The following is a 20,892-nucleotide window of genomic DNA, read 5'->3' on the forward strand; positions in this document are numbered from 1 at the left end:
GCGCGTCTATGTACACACCTAAGTATGTGAAAGCAAACACTTGACAATACATTTTGAATACTAAATGTGGAAGATCATGAAGAGATAAATTGAAACCTAGTTACATATAACGTAAGCATCAAATTCATATAAATAAATAAATAAATTTCAATGCTAATGGATGTATTTCTAACGCCCATAACAAACATTTACTTTACTTATTTATATTTTGGCATCTGCACTTATTCGATCAAAAATTATATCTAGCTCCATGGCATTTTAATTATTTTCCCTGACAGCATTGACTATTTTTAAAATGACAACTATTTTATACTTTTATTCAAAAAAATCAAAACTAAGAATTATTTATTATTGCGGCTTGACAGCGATGTTCCTGGGATGATGAAGATATGCGCCGCATTCTTAACCATACTTTAGAGAAAACCTTGATTTTTACTGCCTTTTGTTATTGAAATCGAACACAACAAACCGTACACTTTTTCAATCTGAAACCTTTTTGTTAAATTACCATGCTTACTTGAAATTGAAAATTAATCAATTTTAATTTGGATAGTTTTGGCAAAATGCAAGAAAAATTCTGAAATATTAAAAAATAGATATACCTCTAAAGTAGCAGAAAATATGATCGAAAGCAGCGAACTTCAATTATTTTTTCAGATATTCCTATGAGAGCCATAAAATATATTGGTGCGATCTGGCGCGTTCGGAAATTCAATAAAAATAATACTTCCGAAAGTTATATCGCGTTAGCTTTAAAAGTGATGGACCTAGTTTTCGTAGAAACGGAAAGATGTCCATGGCTAGATCGACTCGTCTCGTCATGCTGATCCAGAATATTTATACTTTATAGAATCGGAATCGATGCAGACTTCCGACTGAAATTATAATACCCCTTAAAAAGATTGTCGGTATATACATATATCATGTTATGGCTTCACTGCCTCATTGTGATTTCCTGTTATCAAATACTTTTATTTGTGGTCCCTGTTATTCAGAGATCCTTTCAGAATCCCCTTTAAACTGAGCGTGGGTATACATCAAAACATTGCAACCTCCCCCTTTCCTTTTTTCTGAAAGTATTTTCTTGTCTTCAGAATTATCATTTTTTGCAGGCGAAAATTCAAAAGTAACTTCGAAATATACTTGAATAACTTTTGATTTTTATTCTGAAATAAGAACTACAATAGATTTGGTTTTTAAAAAATACTTGTATTTTTCTTTCCATTTTACTTAAGTTGAACTAATTTTATTGTTTGTCCACATGGACAAATTAGTGATCTAAACTTTGACATATTGAAGTTCTGACTGGATCTTACATTGTTACGATTTGGAACCAATAACTGGTTATCACCACAAATTAACGGAAAAAGTATTGAACACTAATCGAATTAGGCAGTCGTTCTGTTTGGTCAAGCGACTGACAAATCCGATGGGTGTTGTTTTTGATGTTTAATAAACCTTTTTAAATAAAGGATTACAATATTGGTTACATAAAGGCAATACAAATAAAATGTATAAGGATTTACGTCTAAAAAGGTTTATAAGAAGTCTTCCGTCTACATCCAGACCGATCAGAAAAAGAAAAGTTTTAGTCCGCTAAAGTCGTAATAACCATTACTTAAAAGCAGTGAAAATGTGACTAAAAAAGTTGTCCTGGTCACGGTTTACTGTCCGTCAGTTCGTTTAAATCAGTTCACATTCCGGGGTGGTGCACAAATCTGTTCCAAACAAGTTGAAGAAGATTTACGTAGCACCCCGGATGTGCGTACCACCTCGAGTCAAATTAAAAGTTTGGAAAGATTTTACAAGTTGGCGAAATTATTGCATAAAGGAACTATTCTACATAGTTACTCCTGATGCTTACTGACTAAACGTATCCGTTAGAATATTGATTATTTCATAGTGTATGTATAAATCTAGTCAAATTTTATTGAATTGACTCCTATGTCAATTTGGCCGCCTCGATAGCTGCCGCGCTTCTTCTTGGTCTTCTCGTGTTTGAAGGACTTGCCGCGCGTGTGCTTCAGGTCTTTGTTGGCCCTCTCACCCCAAGATCCGGCCGCGTTTTTCTATCGTGGTTTACAAATAATATAAACAGGTTAATTCGATAACTTAACTGCATCTAGTGTGTGTGTTTGCGGGTGGGTGGCGTTAACTAAGCTATCTCTAATTATCGAAGGTGATCTTTTTGTTAGGCTTGGGCGCCGACGAGTCGAAGGATTTGTTGCCGAATCCACCGCCACGTCCGCCTCCACGGCCTCCGCCGCCGCGTCCGCCGAAACCGCCACCTCCACGGCCGCCTCCACCGCGTCCTCCGAAGCCACCGCCTCCTCCACGGCCGCCACCACCACGTCCGCCGAAGCCACCACCGCCTCCACGGCCGCCACCTCCACGTCCGCCACCGCCTCGACCTCCTCGCTGGTTGTTGTCAAAGCCTCCGAAGCTCTTGCGATCGCCAATCTTCTTGAAGCCGCCTCCTTCACCGCCACCCTCGCCGTTGTTCTTGTTGGTCTCCCAAGTGCTGCGATCCGGGCGTCCGGAGAACCCTGAGCCACCCCTGCCGCCGCGTCCGTTGTTCTTCTTGAAGCCGCTGTCCTGAAAGGAGAGAAACGCCAAAGAGGGCGAACCACAAATTAGCAACGATTTGAAATGCATGTTCAAAATAAATCAGGAAAGTGCCACAAGTGATTTGAGTTTTCTACGCGGCCCATCTTGCTAATTTGTGTGTCCGCCTCTTCTCGGCCTCTCGGAAAACCCCACCCCATCTTCGCCTGCTCCCCAAACACACACACCCACACGCGGGACTCAAATCCATTGCGGCACTCACCTTAGCCTCGAAGGACATGTCCTGGACTCGGGTGTCCACCAGCACATCCTCGGTGCGAACCCGTCGGAAGGGTGACCGTCGGCCACTTCCCCCTCCGCTATTGTTCAGCTGATTGTTTCGACTATAGTTGTTGTTGGGTGTGGAGGTGAATTCATTCTTCTGCGAATGGCAAATAAGTAAAATATGAACTGTCTGGACAGGATTCGGACAAGTGGTGGAACTCGCGGATTTATGTATAAGTTTTTTAACGATAATTCTGTTAATTAAAGAATGTACTTTAGTTTAAAAATCATGCTCTACGATTTCATGAACAATTTTATAAAGAAACGTATTTGTTCCCAGCAGGAATATTTATTAAGATAAGTCCGGAGTCCGGACTGCGCATAACTATAACATAACGGCCTGTAATAAAGCACCCCGACTCACCTGCTGATCTCCGGACTTGACAAAGTTGTTGTACTTCTTGTTGGGGGTAGCCTCGTCCTGGTCTCCACCACTTAACTTGCGCTTCTGACCGCCCTTCGCTCCGCCATTGGCCACGACCTGGGGCTTGACCTCGCCGGACTCTTCGCCAGTGTCACTGTCGTCGCTGCTACTCTGCTCCTTCTTAGCGGGAACAGCTGTCTTCTTAACAGCTGGCTTCACCGCTGGCGTCTCATCGTCGCTAGAGTCCTCACTGCTCGAGGCGGCAGCCTTGGCCGGAGCCTTAGGAGCAGGCTTCGCCGGTTTTTTGTCCTCAGAGCTGTCGCTATCGTCCGACGAGTCCTCTGAATCTGCTTTCTTGGCGGGAGTAGCCTTTGCAGCAGGCTTGGCGGCCGGTTTCTTAGGAGCCTCCTCCTCGTCAGAGTCGCTGTCTTCGCTGGATGTGTCGGCCTTCTTGGCCGGTGTGGCCTTTGGTGCGGGAGCTACCTTCTTGGGTGCCTCGTCTTCCGAGGAACTGTCATCACTAGAGGAAGCAGCCTTCTTAGCTGGAGTCGCCTTGACCGGCGAGGCCTTTACCGGAGCCGCCTTCTTGGGGGCTTCGTCCTCTGAAGAACTGTCTTCACTGGAGCTGTCAGCCTTCTTGGCAGGAGCAGCCTTGGCTGGAGCTGCCGCCTTCTTAGGTGCCTCGTCTTCCGAGGAGCTGTCCTCGCTAGAAGAAGCGGCCTTCTTGGCAGGGGCTGCCTTGGCCGGAGCCTTTGCTGCGGGCTTCTTATCATCATCGGAGTCGCTGTCCTCGCTGCTGGAATCGGCTGGTTTGGCGGCTGGTTTGGCGGCAGGCTTGGCAGCAGGCTGGACCGCAGGCTTCTTGGCCGCAGGCTCGTCATCGGAGTCGCTATCGTCGCTGGAAGAAGCGGCTTTCTTGGCTGGTGCAGCCTTAACTGCAGGCTTAGCGGCTGGTTTGGCCTCCTCCTCTGAGCTGCTGTCTTCGCTGCTGGAGGCGGCCTTCTTGGCAGGTGCAGCCTTAGCCGGTGTGGCCTTGGCGGCGGGCTTCGCCTCCTCCTCCTCGGAGCTGCTATCCTCACTGCTGGAGGCCGCCTTCTTGGTGGGAGTCGCCTTGGCCGGAGCTGGCTTGGCTGGTGTCGCCGCCTTCTTAGGTGCCTCTTCCTTCGAGGAGCTATCCTCGCTGGAGGAGTCTGCCTTCTTGGCAGCGGGAGCAGCCTTAGCAGGAGTAGCCTTTGCCGCCGGCTTCTCCTCCTCGGAATCGCTGTCCTCGCTGCTGGAAGAGGCTGCCTTCTTTGCGGCCTTGCCGTTTGTCAGTGGAGCTGCTGGCTGCTTGGGGGTCGCATCCGCCTCAGAGTCGGAGTCGCTGTCATCGCTACTGTCGGCCGCCGTCGCTTTGATGGCCGGGATCTTGGTGGTGCTCTTGGTCTGGTAGAACTGCAGAATCTCACTCAGCTTCGGCGTGTTCTTAGCTACGCTAGCCTGGGGGTTGGAAAGAGGAAAATGTTGTTGGTTAGCGAACACGTGGTCAGGCAGAGGCGGTTTGTTATAACAGGTGGGCGGGTCTAAAGGGATCCGATGGACAGATCGGGAGTCCGGCTTCCTGGTCCTGCTCTGCGCACGCATATGGCCCTCGTTTTCGGTGCATCCGAATCGAACACATTGCACTGGCCGCCTTGCATTTACACTCACCGCCTTCGTCTTCTGCTGGAAAACCTTGGCCAGGTTCTTGTCCTTCGACTGCAGGTACTCCAGAACGATCGCATCGCTTAACTTCAGCAGGTCCGTCATGATTGTTCAAACTATTTCTCTATATTTTCGGTCCGCACTTAATTCTTAGCCGCACGTTTGTCAGTAAAAAAGAATGCGCACACACACGTGTTTTCAGTTTTTATCGGTATGGCAGCACGCACCGGCGCCCGCTAATCTGGTCACTCTGCTATTCGTGGCTTCGAAAGGTTTTGCAACACTTAAAGCACAGTGAATATTCCTCTCAACCGACGTAGCAGTTCGCTAATTGTTTAAACATCGGACAATTTTATTTTTATAGCACACCTGATAAACAGATAATCAATACTCAACGATTCAGCAGTTCAACAGCATGACGGATAAATATTTAAGTAGCGAACAACGGTCGTGTGACCCTAAAACGGTTGGTTTAACGGTATATTTAAACGCTCCACCCACGGTCACACTGTGGGGGAGGGTAGAGGAGGTGTCGTATTTTTGTTTGTTATTCAATTGAGTTGCTTCGCCTAGAATTCGCCTAGAATTATCCAGAGAACTGCCTGTAGACGTATAAATATATAATACCTTGATTCGAGAAAACACAGGAGGCCTTCAATCCGATCCGGTAAAGAGGCCATGGCTGCCAAGCCGGTTCCCCAGATCCTGCGGCTGAACGACGACTGTCTGGACGAGATCTTCGACCGCCTGATGGACCTCCCGACCGAAGTGTCCTTCGCGAAAACTTGCCAGCGACTGCAGCACATCTGTCTGGCCAAGTGGCGCACCAGCCGTGCCTACGAGCACCTCGATCTGGACAAGTGGCGGGAACTGCTTCCCAACTATGAAGATCTGGTCTACTTCCTCACCCAGATGCGACCGCACATTAGGGAGGTGTCGGTCAGCAGCTGTCTGTGCGCCGTTTTAAAGGATCTGGATGAAATGCACATTGCGGAGCTGCCCCTGGTGGCCAGCTTCTACTACGATCCCGAGGACGTGGACTGCTATCCCTCGAACCGGAGCATCCGCAAACTGGGCCAGCTGCTGCCGGGACTGCGTAAGTTGCGCCTCACCACGCCCATCGATGGGCGGTACCTGTCCCACTTCCAGCAACTTCAGGAGTTGCATCTCTACGAAGATCAGCACAAGGCGTATGAGCTGCAGCAGGAGTACCTGGAGGAGGTGTGCCAGTAAGTAGGGATCCACAGGTGCTTGGTGTTTCGCAGCTCATTCTTCATTTGCCCCACAGAAAGCTGCATGATCTGCGGGTTCTGGACATTCGAACGTACGACATGATCAGTAAACTTCAGCTGGGAAACTGCCTGCCGAGCCTCAGGAACCTCGTCGTTCTTAAGCTGAATCTGGCCACCTTAAAACCCATTCTGCCTGCCGTGTTAGAGCTGCCCTCCCTCAGAAAACTTGTGGTGCTGCTGGACAACGAGTGGCACATCCCACCGCTGGTCAGTCCGGATAGCTATGACCACAAGATCCGCGAGGTCAGCGAGTTCTACGAGATCATGGAGCGAATGGCAAAGGACATCGTGGGCTTTGCCGTGGACGGCTACTACATGCCCCTGGAACCGGGCTGGGACGAAAAGCTGCCCATTTGGACGCATCGCAAGCTGAGGCGCATGGCCATTTGCAGCTGGACCCATCCGGCAGACTACCTGGAGCGCTATACCTGTATGACAGACCTTCAGCTTCTCTGCCTCCGCAACTGGAACGACCTGAGCGACGATATTCTCATAAGATTCGTGGAACTCTGTCCAAGATTAGAACATCTTGACGTGTCCTACTGCCGAGATCTTACGCCGAACTTTTTACAACGCGCCCTGAGTGTCCTTAAGCAGCGAGAACCGTACAAGCAGAAGCCAGGATTTGGACGGTCGCCCCCTTTGCAGCTCTACTATGAACTCAGTGGGTTCGAGGATTTTGTGGATAAAGCGGTAACTAACTACTTACTAATATTGCACAATGTCTGACTAATTCATTTATCCACTGCAGAATCTTAAAAGCTCTCCGGAATATCGGGGGTATATTGTTTTCACAGCCGACTTTCCCGTTGACTCGGAACGGGGACTAAGCTTTGTGGACCGGGGCTATCAATTTGAATTTGACTGCCCCTAAAATACATATGTAAATATACAAACATATATACCTAAAAATATTTATTATTAAAAATTATGTTGCACAAAAGAACAAAATGGTTTGTTGTCCCCAGATCCGCGAAATCATAAACGTTTGAGCTTTTTTAAATTTTTAACGAACACGTAAGCCTTTTTTAGGGCCGACTTGATGCATTAAACCTGTTTTTAACACGAATAACAATTCGAAATTCAATAGCCTTTACAAGAACTTTGTAATAACTGTTTTTGTTATGAGTGATTTTTGCGGAACGCATTCTTGGACAATCTTCACCAATTATGATTTGACAAGAAAAGATAAGAAATTATTCATAATGTTACCCTTCTATGTGACGGTACAAAAATAAATATAAGTTGAGAAATCTGACCATTAAGAATCATTTAGCTATAAAATAGCTAGGCGACAGGAATACCCATAATAGCACGTTCCCTGTGATTGGCAACCATAACATCTGTTTCGCTTTAACTAACAGGTATAATCTTAACTGAGAGGTTGTTCTGTGTTATTTGCTAGTTTACCAAAATGTAATCAAAAGAAAGCGAAAACTAATACTTCTTAAAATCTGCAACAGTATTTGGTCTAAAGATTAAGTGAATTACTCAAGTATATTACTTTTTAAAAACATATCTGGATCTTTCCCAGAAACCAAGGCTGAGAGAATTCTCTTAGTGGCTTGAACAATAGTGAAAATGAATAGCCAAAGAAACAAATTTAAGCGTGGTCAAAATTTTAGCACGGAAGAAGAGTTTTTGCTCATCACTATGGCGGCCGAGCAGAGAAAGATTTTCGAAAATAAGAAAAATGATGGCGTGACTTGGAAAGAAAAGGAATTGGCCTGGGAAAATCTGGCGGTCACCTATGCGAGCAAGTCTGGGATTCAGCGCAGTGCTCTTAGCCTACGATCCAAGTACGAGAGCTTGAAAAAGAAACTTGCAGCTGGGCTGCCGTACGGACAGCCTCCCAAAACACCATCGGTTGCCGAAAAACTCCGACAAGTTCTTGGAGATGAGGACACTGGTGACGAAAACTCAGACAGCGACTGTAAGTATGCAGCATTTATTGTATTTAAGGACATCCCTCATTTAAACGAGATATTTTGCAGGTATTATGAATGAACTACAGACTGACGGATCAATTGGAGACATAATCGAGTTCAATGAGGAGAACTCCAGTGAAAATGTGACTTCCAAGCCTAGAACTCCTATAGCCTTTGAGGCGAATATGGTTGCCCCACCAACTGAAAAGACACAGCGCAAAAGAGATTTTAACAGTCAATTTCAAGAGGAAAAATTTCGTTTGATAAGGGCACAGCGTAGATTCTATGAACAAGAGAATGTACGAGCGCAGGAAAAGCATCTGGAGGAAATGGAAACATTAAGTGCGAAACGCGAGTTGCTTTATTTAGAAATCGCTGAAAAGAAAAGGAAACTCAAGGTAAGGAATTAAGCGTTTGCACAATTTTAATTATTATATGCTACCTTTATATTATTACTACTTTGCAGGACTCTCCAAGCGAATAACGCAGATTATTCTTAGTATATAGATTGTGCCAAACCTATGCTAATAGTTAATCACCTCTCAAAATATTTACTAATTAAATTGTTTCTATGAAGCCCATCGACGATATGTACTTCTTCATCAAATTCCTCGTCATCCTCAAGCGAGTCGAGAGGCAGTTCCTGGTCGATAGGAGCTGGCGGTAATGGGTCTTTTTCCTGGATGGCTATGTTGTGCAGCACAGCACATGCAACGATTAGTACTTTCGCAGTATCAATATTGATTCGCAGTCCGTAAGACAGCACCGGAAATCGTTGTTTCCAAACCTCAAAACATCTGGAAACGGTGTTGCAGGCTGGGATCTGGGACTCATTATAAAGTTTTTCCGCCTCTGTTGTAGGATTTTTGATGGGTGTCATCATATATTTGCTTGATGCATACCCCTTTCCCAAAAGAAAGTTATTTTCGAATTCACCGGTTTCCCACCTGTGCTTCAATCGACTGTTGTCGAAGATGGTGGTATTATGGGTTGATCCGGGCCATCTTGCGACCACATCTTGGATAATCAACTGCGCATTCGAAACCGCCTGGACATTGAGTGAGAAGTAGCCTTTTCGGTTGCGAAATTCTTCGTCTTGGTTTTGACCTGGGGATTTAATCCGAATATGTGTGCAGCCGACAGCACCCATCACATTGGGGAATTTGGATATTCTTTGGAAATCTTCCACGACTTCATCGGGCTCCCCAAACTTGATGTATTCTCTGGACAGCGCTGCTATGTTCAGAGAAACTTCCTTCACCGCTCGACACGCGGAGGATGTGCTCATCTTGTGCTCATCACCAACGGCCACTAAAAAATTTCCACAGGCATAGAATCGTAGTGCCAATAGCAGTTTTTCATCTGGACTCAGGGCATAGTTTCTGGAAAAATTAAAGGCTTAAAAATATAGTACTTTCAACGAGAAGCACTCAATTACCTAGATGTTAGGTGCTCCATCTTCTTTCCTATTTTTTCCAAAAGTAGGGAGCAAGTAGCCTTTGAAACTCGGAATTTAGACACAAACTCATCATCTTCCATGTCCTCAAGAAAGTTGGGTCTGGTTTGGTAGACTCTAGGTTTCCGGGGCCTTACTGCTACTTCTTCATCAGAGTCTTCCATCGAATGAAGGTATATGGCGCGACTTAGATTCATTTTTAATACATTTGTTTAGAAAACATTGACAGCTGTATGCTCAAAATGGTATTTTATGTGAATGGTTAATATGCTGGCAGGTCAGCTGTAGCAACAAAAAAAATAGGACCTTGCCACCTGGCAATGTCCTAAATATTATTTTGTGTTTGCCATGGTTTTAAAATATTGATTAAAAATGATAATGATTAAATGATAGTAATGATTATTGATAGTAATTAAGTTAATTTTTTTATTCAAGGAAGTTTCTGTTCCCATTGTAAGTATTATTCTGCTATGGGAAAATCCAATTTGGACTGTCCAAACCTTTGCTATGACTTCAGACACTATGTTAAATTTTTGTTAAGCGACCCCATAAATATTAATATTATTATACAAATTGAAATATGACATTTTTATTGGCTCAATAGTAATTGAAAATAATATTATTTATAATATTAAACATAATTGTGTATTAACATGTTCTCTGCCTTTCATTCTTCTGACTAAAAATATAAAAACTACTTTTTCCGAATGTTGCATGGGACAGGCGAAGATTAAACTAAACAAAGTAACAATTTATTTCAAATTCTTATTTTTAATCCTAAATTTGTTTCGCTCAAAATGTATAAATCGTGAACTCTTAAAAATCGTAATATTCATTTATTAGATACATATCAGATCTATTCCTCATGGCATATGTATGCAAATTAATGAGAAAAACTGTTTTTTATTTCGCGTTGGAGGACAGTTCCCCTTAGTTCTTGGCCATTTGTACTAACACTGCAAGCTTCACTGTAGCTGAAATGAGAGGTATTTCGCACTTCAACGGCCACACTGCTCCAATGCTCCATTATTTTCACATGTTTATATTTACAAATTCATTGTGCAATAAAATCTACGGAAATTGAGTTGAGTTAGGGAACACGATGAGTGACGGTAAGCAACAGAGCCCGGGCGATGGCATCCGCTCCATGCGAAGCACCGGAGTCTTCCGTCTGATCAACTTTGAGCTGTACACGAAGCCGGTAGGGATACAATTTAAACTGGGAATATCAACGACCATTAGACTGCTAATCCTCCATTCCAATCCTCAGAACAAAATCATCATGGGTCTGGGACTAACCGCTTTTGCCGGGGTCTTCGGGTACATCGCCTACATGCGATACAAGTACGAAAGTCTGGGATACTATGTGGCCGTCCAGGAAAACGGACAGGAGAAGTTCATCAAGAAGAAATCGAATTGGGAGCAGTAAATCCCTCACTCTGAACATCGGTCTTGGTGGAAACATCTTTATTTACTCAGTAGCACAATTTGGTACATAAATTTGTTGTTTGGGAGTGACTGTTTGTTTTGCCAAAAAATAGTTAAGAAATCACAATAGTAGAAAAATGTTTTTAACTAGAAACTTATCGCGGCAAACGGGGGGCCACAAAGTGAGCGTAAGACAGCAGGAAGGGACGGACAGGAGGTGGAAATGGAGTGGAGCTGAGAAGAGGTGGTGTATCACAATCACAAGAGCAATTGCTCCTCGCATCCCTATCCTTCATCTCGCCGCCGTCGTCGTCATCGCTTTCATCGTCCTACTAGGCTGACAACTTGAGAGCCTTGAGCTCGTCCAGGTACAATGCTTCCATCTTAATCTTGTTTAATTGGTTCAGCTCCAGGTTCTCGCCCTGGCTGCGACGGACCTTCAGCTTCTTGATGTCCGACAGCTTCTTGGCGACGCTGCGGATCTTGCGGTCCTTCTCGCTGATGTTCTGCCCATTGGCCTGGCCCTGTCCCTGGGTATTCTCTTGCTGATCGGCGGCGTTGTTCTGCTGGTACTTTGGTCTGGGAGTGGGCTGCTGCCTCTGCTCCACTTTAGGCACCGAAACGGGTGACTGACGAGCACCAAGATCACCTGGCTCCGCCACTTCGACCGGAACAGATTCCGCATCGCCGCCGTTCACGTTTACATCCTTCCTAGCGCTCCGCTGCTTGTTCTTGTTGTGCCTCTTGTTTCCATTGGCACCACCTGCAGGCGAAATAGAAATGCAAACAGCAATTAGCAAACACACAGCCGAGCCTACTTACGGCCGCGTCAGTCCCTAATCCTAATGGCATGTTAATACAGAATGTGTGGAGGGGTGAAAATAGCTGACAAGCTTCGTGAATCTGTGAACCTAGTAGCGTTTGTGCTGGTAGGGACGGTAGCGCCGGTTGTGGCGGCTGGTCGAGGACCCAGTAGTCGGCGGACCCTCGCGGCCATTGGCCACCACCACCTGGCACAGGCCCTGCTCGCTCCGCCGCATGATCGGATTGTCCAGGTCGTATTGCCTGTGCCAAAACTTCCGCGTCGTATTACCTGCTGCTGCTGCCGGGGCCAGTCCGGGAACACTCGGCTGGGGCAGATACTTCTCCGGATTCTTGCCCTCCTTCAACAGCCGCAGATGGGGCGGTGTGTAGGCCTTCTTGCTGGCCTCGGGTTGGCTGGATTTAATGCCCTCGTGCTTTGCCTTGGTGATCTTTGGCTCGCTGAACGTCTTGTCAGCGAACTGCTGCCACTCGATGCCCAGCAGCTCCTGGCCCTGCGGCCACATGGTCTCGTGGAGCAGGGCTCCTGAGTAGTGGTACACCTTGAACCTGCAGTACGTTTATGTTAACTTTATGATGTGAACAAAGTCTAATCCACTTACCCGTTGCTGATGCGTAGCCTGGGCGCCGTGGTGGCCGTAATAAACCACTCCCCGTTCGGATGCCACTCGAAGACCGTGGTGTCGGCGCACTTGAGGTTCGCCAGCTTCTCACGTTTGGACACATCCCACACCTCGACGGCTCCGGGCAAATTGCCGAAGCCAGCGAGCACTATGAGGTTGCCGAACGGATTGAAGTACGCGCAGTTGCGCGGCCCCTCGCCAAAGTCGAAGACCACATCGCACTTGAGATTGTAGAGGGCCGCCTTCGAGGGCATGAACCCGTAGACGACCACAAACTCAGTTGCCTTGGGACTCCACTTCACGCAGTGTACCGGACCCTCCTTGGAGAGGGGCACTGAGCAGGTGTCGCCCTTCGTGGCCATGAAGTGCACCGCCTGGTTGCCGTAGTACGAGGCGCCGCTCTTGTCCACCTCCGTGCTGGTCAGAAGCAGCAATCCACTGCCCCGCTTGTTCCACAGCATCTCGACGCGGTCCGCCTGGAAGAAGCTCTTGCAGGCAACGGTCTGGTTCTGGCCCAGTGCTGGGTACTTGTAAAGCTTGCACATGGAAGGAGCGCCCTTGGCGCCTGGCGTGTAGAAAGCCAAGAAGGGCGGACAGTTCCCGGGGCCCAGCGACAGCATTCCGCCGCGACTACCTCCGATCTTGCGCGACGTGGAGGCAAATCCCTTGTCTGCTCCCTCGCCGAGGTCATAGAAGAGCGCCTCGCCTCCAACGACCAGGGCGAAGATGGACTCGTCCGCCGACCAGGAGGGTTGCCAGTCTGTCTGGTTCTTCTGGACGATGGCGAACACCTCGGCGCCGGTGGCCACCTCGTAGACGAGCAGGTTGGGCGAGCCCTCCGGCCGGTCCTTGGTGATGGCATAGTGCTCCCAGGTGCACAGGTAGCTGCCACGTGGCGAGAACTGGAGGTAGAAGGCCTTGGGCCTGGGCAGGACGCACTTGACTGGCCAGCTGGCGGCGCTGTCCTGGCTCACCTGGAGCACCTTGACCTCCTGGCCGTTGGAGAAGGCGAAGTACCGGCCGTCGGAGCTGAAGCAGATCGAGCGGGAGCTCTTCGTCTCCTCGCGGGGCAGGTGGGGCTTGTGCTCGTAGGGCTGCTTGGGGCCCGCCGTGGACCACAATTCCACGCCCACGCTAGAGCGAACTGTGGAGGAGATTGGCAGAAGTGGCCCCGATTAGCAGGTGGAAACACGAGGTCAAGGGGTTGTGGATTTTTTCCGCCAGCGCGGCCCAGGGAAGACTGCTTTTGATGACCCACGGACTCAGCAACTTCTTGGAGACCAGCTGGTCAGGATTGCACCCGGATTATACTCACTGGCAAGGGTAGGAACAACCAGATCCGCAGCTGCAGCCATTGTCTTCCAATCTCACACGCACACACACGCACGCACGTTCGATGTTGTTGTTGTCTGCTCTGCTGCAGTCAGTGTTGGTCAACGGATTTGTGGTCACACACGGTTGCCGTGTACGCGGTGTATCGATGAACGATAGTCAACATGCATTGGCGCCACAACGACAGGTTTAACAAACCGAACCGAACGTTTAGAACTGCAACAAAATGTCTGCTCCACGTGAATTTAAAAACATTTTAGTACTAACAATTTCGGAACTAAAACGTCAGGGATGTGAATGGTCCAATCGAAGGTGTGTTGATTACTAATACTTTTCGTACTAGACTGGGTACTCCTTAACTTTTTAATTTTTATAAAGTTCAAAAGGAAATTTCGTCCAGGGAACCTTAAGGTTGTTGAATGGCTTAAATCTTTGAAAATGGAGATTGTATGTAACAGCGGACCAAAATCGAACAACTTTGCAATTGTTTTAAAGGGGTAAAGACTCGACCTGTCCAGACTGTCAAGGCAAGACTCGAGATCTGCCTTATAGCCTCTTCACTCAGAGTCCATCCATATAAATCATAACTGTCGTAAGATGTATTATTCCTGTTCTTATTTTATAAAAATGCATATGACAATAGTTTAAAACCATCTCGAATTTTAAAGGCCATCCAGCAACAGGTCTGCATACAAATTGTTGGCTAGAAATTTCTGCGAGACAGTGCACTCCTGCTCCACCCTGGTTTCACAAGATTGTTACGCAGTGAAGGAGACGTTCCCAATCCTATAAAGTATGTATGTACATTATTGAGGCCGATTTGGCCATGTCCTTTTGCCCATCTATTTCAATACCGTTTGCGAGCTCAGCTTAAAATCCCATCCGTTTATCGGATAGTTATTCAGAGGCTGTTAGCGAGCCATGTAAAGGTAGAGTATTGTAAAGCGAGCGTATTGTAAAGGTATGTCTAGTGACCATATGAAATTGATGTTGTCCATAACCAAAAACTGGTAAAGACGAATAAAGTTTCAACACAGATTTACATTCTTTATTCAACAAATACCTTTAGTAATGAAACTAAGCCTATAAAAGTGCAATTTAAAGCTAACCAACGGATTTGGCAACTAATTATGCGAAAATACTTAAGTTGTTCTACTGATATACTCCTTAAAGCAGCCTAAACCATCGAAAAATAGACATTACTTCACAAGCTTTTTAAACACAAGATCGATTTGAAAATGTGAATAACGTACACTTATTTCGCGTATTAAATAAATTAGAAGTTAATTACATTAGGAATTCTTTAAATACTGTAACATAACAAACAACTTTTCCTTAACAATGACGGTCCTACGCTAAGTAAGCGGCATATGTTAGCAGCAAATAGGGAAATTTTAAACATTTAACTAATAGATCACACGTGTTTCTGCCTTCAGGTAAGCTGAGCTTTCGTTTCCCTTCTCTTCAGCGGTAGAGCCGCACCTGCTGCTTGAGCTCCTGATCGCTGATGCGATCCTGTAGATTCAGTTCCGCCTCCTGTCTGCGAAGGAGGTCGAAGATGGCCGCCAGCTGCTCCCGCTCGATTCGGCGCTCCTCCTCGATCTGGCCTGGAGTCAGGGCCTTCTCCATCTTGTGCTGGAGCCGCTTGGCCTTGAGCTGGCCCATCAGGTGGTTGTAGTTGTGTCCGGGGAGCTGTTCCTCGATGAACTCCACTTCGCTTTCGGTGGAGTTCTCCTCGTAGGCCTCGTCGTCGTCGGTTTCCTCCCCCTGAGGAGTCCGCGACTCCGAATCCTCCTCATCGCGCGGCTCGTCGGCTCCCAGTCCCTCATCCTCCAGTTCCTGCAAGTTGGAAAGCCAAAATAGTCCGAGAAAAGCCACTTGTTTAGGCAACACCCACGGTTTTGTCCTTGAAGAAGTTTGCGAAGTAGAGTGCGATCAAAACGCACAGGAGCAGGGTGATCAGGGCCACCGAATAGTGACCCGGTAATCCAAGGAAGAGGACATCCAGTGAGGGAAGTATAGCCTGCATTCTGAATTTTCTTTTGTTATTTGTTGTGTTTAACTTCTCTATTTTTGTTTTCCTTCTGGCGCAGTGTGACCGCAGACTGCAAGCGAAATAATCCCAATTGGCGCTGTGATTTTCTTTAATATCATTAAATTTAAATTTTTTTTATGAATTTAATTAAGGCCGTTACATTTTTTGACTTACGTTCATATTGTACGTAATACATGTATCCCAGTTACAGGAGGGATCTGGATTAATTCATTTGTCCCTTGACTTTAAATATCAACTATATATGCTATATCCATCATATACATATGTAGCTGCAATTGCTGACACCATCAGAAGATAAGTTTGATTCTCTGATAAGGTTTAGGAAATATTCTCCTTTCTTCTATAAACAGGTCACCTTTAAATAAAATATAGTCCAAAACTAGTCAGGGACAGCTGACATAAGTTTTAAATTAAATAAACTGTGATTCTTTAATATTAAATCCATAAAAAATAACAGCTTCAATCACGATAGTAAATATTTATAAAACTATTGGCTTATATTCATGGCAGATGTATCCGAACTCACATCGGCAATGTGGAATGAGGCATCTTCGGCAGGCATGTCATCCTCATCGGTGTACAATCGACGCAAACGCTCTTTATACCTATTAAAAATATAAATGTTATTAGAAACTGGTGACCTTATATGATTAATTTATCTCACAGTTCGCTATCCGGATTGTTTGCCTGATTGCGGCACTTATCCAGTTTCTTTTCAATGGCCTTAACCTTATCGCGATCAGGTTGCTGATATTGCTTTACCATAATACGGATTTCTGTCAGGAAAAGCAAAAGATGTATTCAAGAGGAGCACTGTTTTATAATATGAACTTACTTCTCACGGCATCGATGAGGCCGGGCAACTTATCTCTGGCGGAAACGAATAGAAGATCCGTCACATAGCTATCGAGATTCTCTTGTTCCCTGCTGGCAGCGTGAAGAACGGCAGCCAATGCAATCTGCGAGGGTGTGTGCAGAAGACAGGCATCCGTGTAGAAAGTGGAGTCTATGAAGCTATCAATGTGAGGGCGCAGCCGCTCAGGATTTTGCATATTGCTCCGGGTCTGAAATAAACCAAAAGGTAGATATTGATGATCTCAATTTAAATTCAACTCACTTTTATATCTATTAGGAACCCTTCGATCGGTCTGAATGGATTGTGTATGGTGAGGTAATAGTTGAGCTGACCAATCAGGAGTAATTCATTCGACAGCACTATGTCCGTGGCCTTATTCCTATCGCCCTTGATGTTGTTGACGAATTGGTTGATAGATACGTTGAACTCCTCCACTTTGCAGGCGACAAACACACATGTGGCTCTGAAAAGATCTTGGGTTTAATACTAATACATTTACATTTCTGTTTTGGTTTTCGGATTAGGCTAGGTGCTTTACGCTTTGGAAAATGAGTGGGTTTCAAAAACTGCTAGTTCTTAATGATCGAAATAATGTGATTACTTTTGTTAAGTTTATGGAAATTGAAAGAGGTTCCAGCCGATAGATGATTCAAACTGTGTGTGAGTGTATCAAAAGTACTGAAAACCGAAACACTGGAAGTAAAAAGGACATTATTACAGAATCTCCTTGGGATGATAGTCCATGGGCGTGTTGTTCAGGTAGAATCGTTTGAAGTAGTGGAAGGCCGTGCCCACCACGCACTTGGGCATCGGAGGATCGAAGCGGCGGCAGAAGTCGAAGAGGTAAATCTCGTACTGCTTCAGCAACAGGCGCTCCTCCGTCGGGGTGAGGAAGTGCTCCTCGAGGTCGCGGCCCTGTGCCTCCTCCTCATGGCTCTCTATGTACTTGTTGTTCTGCTCCACGCGGAAGTCCATTAGCTGAACTTCGTTGGCGAATGTCCAGGACCTCTTCTGTGAGCTCACGGGATACATTTTGCATATTATTCAGCTATTTCTATATCAAAAACGACTCCAACGCCGCAAAGTTTCAGAAAGCCGGCATAGTGTGACCAATCGCAGTACGACGAAAAACTCCACAGAGCGCACATGTTCATTAAATTGTTTCAAAATATTACGGGGATTCCTGTGTTGCTAACAATCGACACGTCTACTTTATACTTTACTTGTTAGCATTAACATCAAGATAGGTATACATTTCAAATTTATTCTAAATCAATCGACTTTTTAAATTAGTTTCCCCAAGTTAACTTACATTGGTACAAAATCATCTACTGATTAATTGAAACTACTCATCGGATTGGTATTTTTGAGAAATCAACCAACAAGTGGTAAAAATAAGTCATTTGTTAAAATCCATTGCTCCGTTCAAAGTTATTCCAAAATCAAGATTTTGGGTGACTACAAAACTAACATTTTTCTTTGTTTGCATGAATCCCTTTTTTGTTTTTTGGGGACCTGAAGACTTTATAGGTGTATTACAAAGCTCGTGATAGAAAACTTTTTTTTAGATACGACTTTTGAATAAACCCGTACATTTGGCGGGAAATCCAAAAAAATAGCTAGATTTTAAAGGCTTATAGTTTCTAAACAAATAATGCTACAGATACGTGCTAAATGTTGCTGAAAAGGTAATTAATTCAAGTAAAAGCCTAAAGTTTTTATTTTTTAACAGTTTTTGGCTATTTTATATATTTTATATTTTATATATAAAACTTTTTGTAATAAAAATCTCCGTTTGGATACCGTTTGAGGGATACAAAGAGCAACCCGTTTCAGTGCAGCATGAAAAACATTTCATGCTTACTTATATGGCTTATATGGCCGAAAACTGTGCAACATTTATATAATGAGCAAACATTTTTATTTGATACTTTTTCAGTAAAAGGAATACATTTAGAATTTTGTCAAGAAAAATTTAATTTAATTTATTGAGACTAAAAAAAATGTTGTAGGTTTCATTTCTGATATCTATGTAACTACACATACTTTTTTAAAGTTTATTATAAAACGGTTTATATACTTAAGGGATACAGTAACCAAGTCGACTGGGCCTTGCCAACGGAAATATATATATTGGTTTCAACGCTAATACCATAGCTCATATGAAAAAGCGAATCAAAAGAGAATATAACTCCCATTTTATAATAATTTTTTAAAACAAAAACTTCTGAGATCAATCAAAAACACATCTTAACGAGGTAAGGGGTCGTGACGATCGAACCTTCAACATGCAAAAGATTTGATATAACATTTTGTGACGAAAAATGATTGTACATTCGACTCAATAAATTCACTTTCTAAAACTTTTCATTCGACACGCTGTGAAAGAAAATACCTTTGAATGCGAGAAGCTTGATTGAAGAAAGTGTAAGTATTTATTTAATCGAATGTTCAATAATTTTTCGTCCTTTCTTTTCTAAGTTTTGCTTGGGAGACTAGATGTACAAGACGTTAGACCCAGCTGGGAATTATAAACAACACATCAATGAAAATGTGAAAAGTTTTTGTTGCATACTTCTGTGTGGAAGATTTTACGTTAGGATAACTATTTATAATAGTAAAGTAAAATTTTGTATAGTTACTAAACTATCTGCATGGTAAATTTTATTGTTTGTTGATTAAGAGTTTGTACAACAATGTGTTATACATAAGCCAAAATTTGAGAGATCTCAAGGCTATACCATTTTAATACAGAAATCGTTAGACTGTTTATGAATAATCAATAAAAAAGTTCAAAAATAAAACCTCTGTCCACAATTTTTAAGCTAAGGTACTTAGACAAATTACGTTAGGAATGAGTAACTAGGATTTTATTGTACCTTTTTAACGTCTTATATCACATTTATTTTTTGCTGTTAGGTTTTTATAAATGTTTTTAAACATAGTTTGAAGTGTTTTCTTATTGTAAACTACTTAGGGGGAATGTTCGCCAGCGGTTCCCTAAGATGTACATTTTTGGAGACCGAACGTATATACCCAATATGCCACGCGTGTTCCCATGGGGAAGGGAGCTGGTATAAATTGTCATTCTCTCTCCTGGCAAACACCCTCAGCCCCTCCCAATCTTTTGTCATTAACGTGAGTTTCGCAACCAGAAGGATCAAGGGTATTTGGAAAGCGTGAGACTTTCCACCTATTTTTTTACCGCTGTGCGGTTACGATTGAGATTTAGATTGTATGGGTAACAATAAAAGCAAATGTTTTGATGCATACTCTTAGGCTTTTTAGTAAAGAAGGAGGAAGTTCGACTTCAGACTCACAACGATGTTGTATTCATGGGTCCAGTTTACAGCTGTTTGTTGGTCTCATTTTGGGACGCACGTGTTATGCATTTATTAACATTTAAGGTGCCTGCAGCATCAGTCGGCTCAAAATTGAATTAATATTGTTTTGCCTTTGTTTTTATTGTGTTGGGCTGCGAAATTGGGTCACTTGGATCTCTGGACGGAAAAATCTACGTGAACAAAAAGTAAAGACTTTAAGCTGCAATTGATTTACCCTAACCAATTTAAAATATAAATATTTTTTGTAAGACATTTCCGCGTAGAAAAATTGACTTATATCTTTTATTTTTTCTTATATTTTTTCTTGCTTATGCTTTAAGTTCCATTAAATGGTGTGGTATCCCCTATGTCCTAAAGAGCATTCAAGAGCCATGCGTACTCAGTTCTTTGTATGCAGGAGCTGCCTTCTGTGGCAATAAAATTGCAATTAATTTTTATTGACAACTCTGAACTCTTGTTGCAGCGTTTTGCTGCTGATCTTTCAGCGATTTCACTGCGGCAAGGTGATCGGAGGTTTTGGTGTCGGACTTCAATGCTCTTAAACGGAACGGACTGAGCAGCTTTGTTTGGGGCTTAGAAATAAAATTAAACATTAAATTTAAGGAAATTGTAGGTAGATGTACATCTTACTATTTTTGTTTTCTTATAATTACTTTCGTTAGTCAGAGAGTAAACCACAATATTGTATTCAAATAACACAAGATTGTTTCTGAAAGTACGCTGTTCCGCTTAACTGGTCATAAATATCTCTGGAAATTATAATATTTTGGGTCGAAAGTCACTACTTATTGATAGTCCACAAAATCGGAAAAAAGTAGT

At 44.1% G+C, this 20,892-nt stretch overlaps 8 protein-coding genes across 13 annotated transcripts; 3 read left to right on the forward strand and 5 right to left on the reverse strand.

The window, feature by feature from the left end:
- Positions 1–1,241: 1,241 nt before the first annotated feature.
- On the reverse strand, positions 1,242–5,168 carry LOC119553019 (nucleolar protein dao-5). Of its 3 annotated transcripts, none has more exons than XM_037863074.1 (4): positions 4,943–5,166; positions 3,254–4,732; positions 2,828–2,986; positions 1,242–2,069 (listed from the first exon to the last, which is right to left on the reverse strand). In XM_037863074.1, the coding sequence occupies exons 1-4, from the start codon at positions 5,039–5,041 to the stop codon at positions 1,917–1,919; spliced, it is 1,890 nt and encodes a 629-aa protein (XP_037719002.1). In that variant the 5' UTR covers positions 5,042–5,166; the 3' UTR covers positions 1,242–1,916. The 3 variants fall into 3 exon arrangements, with proteins under 3 accessions (XP_037719002.1, XP_037719003.1, XP_037718999.1); XM_037863075.1 differs by having other exon boundaries at positions 1,927–2,595; positions 4,943–5,168; XM_037863071.1 differs by lacking the exon at positions 2,828–2,986 and having other exon boundaries at positions 1,927–2,595.
- A 320-nt stretch (positions 5,169–5,488) lies between these two features.
- LOC119553020 lies at positions 5,489–7,174 on the forward strand. The gene is made up of 3 exons (XM_037863076.1): positions 5,489–6,165; positions 6,225–6,921; positions 6,980–7,174. Exons 1-3 carry the CDS (start codon positions 5,615–5,617, stop codon positions 7,100–7,102), a joined length of 1,371 nt encoding a protein of 456 aa, XP_037719004.1. The 5' UTR covers positions 5,489–5,614; the 3' UTR covers positions 7,103–7,174.
- Positions 7,175–7,596: 422 nt separating this feature from the next.
- Positions 7,597–8,737, forward strand: LOC119555082. 3 transcript variants are annotated; one of them, XM_037866296.1, is made up of 3 exons: positions 7,603–8,161; positions 8,223–8,554; positions 8,623–8,737. In XM_037866296.1, exons 1-3 carry the CDS (start codon positions 7,810–7,812, stop codon positions 8,638–8,640), a joined length of 702 nt encoding a protein of 233 aa, XP_037722224.1. In that variant the 5' UTR covers positions 7,603–7,809; the 3' UTR covers positions 8,641–8,737. The 3 variants fall into 3 exon arrangements, with proteins under 3 accessions (XP_037722225.1, XP_037722224.1, XP_037722226.1); XM_037866298.1 differs by having other exon boundaries at positions 8,023–8,161; positions 8,212–8,554; XM_037866297.1 differs by lacking the exon at positions 8,623–8,737 and having other exon boundaries at positions 7,597–8,161; positions 8,212–8,352.
- Positions 8,500–9,849, reverse strand: LOC119555081 (putative nuclease HARBI1). The gene is made up of 2 exons (XM_037866295.1): positions 9,595–9,849; positions 8,500–9,538 (listed from the first exon to the last, which is right to left on the reverse strand). The coding sequence occupies exons 1-2, from the start codon at positions 9,807–9,809 to the stop codon at positions 8,692–8,694; spliced, it is 1,062 nt and encodes a 353-aa protein (XP_037722223.1). The 5' UTR covers positions 9,810–9,849; the 3' UTR covers positions 8,500–8,691.
- Positions 9,850–10,619: 770 nt separating this feature from the next.
- On the forward strand, positions 10,620–11,167 carry LOC119553801 (small integral membrane protein 8). Its single transcript, XM_037864416.1, has 2 exons — positions 10,620–10,813; positions 10,883–11,167. The coding sequence occupies exons 1-2, from the start codon at positions 10,715–10,717 to the stop codon at positions 11,039–11,041; spliced, it is 258 nt and encodes an 85-aa protein (XP_037720344.1). The 5' UTR covers positions 10,620–10,714; the 3' UTR covers positions 11,042–11,167.
- On the reverse strand, positions 11,063–14,082 carry LOC119553800 (eukaryotic translation initiation factor 2A). Of its 2 annotated transcripts, none has more exons than XM_037864415.1 (4): positions 13,801–14,076; positions 12,465–13,629; positions 12,134–12,411; positions 11,063–11,803 (listed from the first exon to the last, which is right to left on the reverse strand). In XM_037864415.1, the coding sequence occupies exons 1-4, from the start codon at positions 13,838–13,840 to the stop codon at positions 11,373–11,375; spliced, it is 1,914 nt and encodes a 637-aa protein (XP_037720343.1). In that variant the 5' UTR covers positions 13,841–14,076; the 3' UTR covers positions 11,063–11,372. The 2 variants fall into 2 exon arrangements, 1 of the variants encoding a protein (XP_037720343.1); XR_005219783.1 differs by having other exon boundaries at positions 11,662–11,803; positions 11,863–12,411; positions 13,801–14,082.
- Positions 14,083–14,838: 756 nt separating this feature from the next.
- On the reverse strand, positions 14,839–15,925 carry LOC119553419 (matrix-remodeling-associated protein 7). The gene is made up of 2 exons (XM_037863796.1): positions 15,715–15,925; positions 14,839–15,656 (listed from the first exon to the last, which is right to left on the reverse strand). The coding sequence occupies exons 1-2, from the start codon at positions 15,844–15,846 to the stop codon at positions 15,282–15,284; spliced, it is 507 nt and encodes a 168-aa protein (XP_037719724.1). The 5' UTR covers positions 15,847–15,925; the 3' UTR covers positions 14,839–15,281.
- A 376-nt stretch (positions 15,926–16,301) lies between these two features.
- Positions 16,302–17,879, reverse strand: LOC119553451 (cyclin-H). The gene is made up of 5 exons (XM_037863852.1): positions 17,448–17,879; positions 16,991–17,192; positions 16,709–16,937; positions 16,538–16,649; positions 16,302–16,478 (listed from the first exon to the last, which is right to left on the reverse strand). Exons 1-5 carry the CDS (start codon positions 17,759–17,761, stop codon positions 16,361–16,363), a joined length of 975 nt encoding a protein of 324 aa, XP_037719780.1. The 5' UTR covers positions 17,762–17,879; the 3' UTR covers positions 16,302–16,360.
- Positions 17,880–20,892: the final 3,013 nt, after the last annotated feature.

Source organism: Drosophila subpulchrella, chromosome 3L (genome assembly GCF_014743375.2).
Source record: "Drosophila subpulchrella strain 33 F10 #4 breed RU33 chromosome 3L, RU_Dsub_v1.1 Primary Assembly, whole genome shotgun sequence".
Taxonomy (NCBI): Eukaryota; Metazoa; Arthropoda; class Insecta; order Diptera; family Drosophilidae; genus Drosophila; species Drosophila subpulchrella.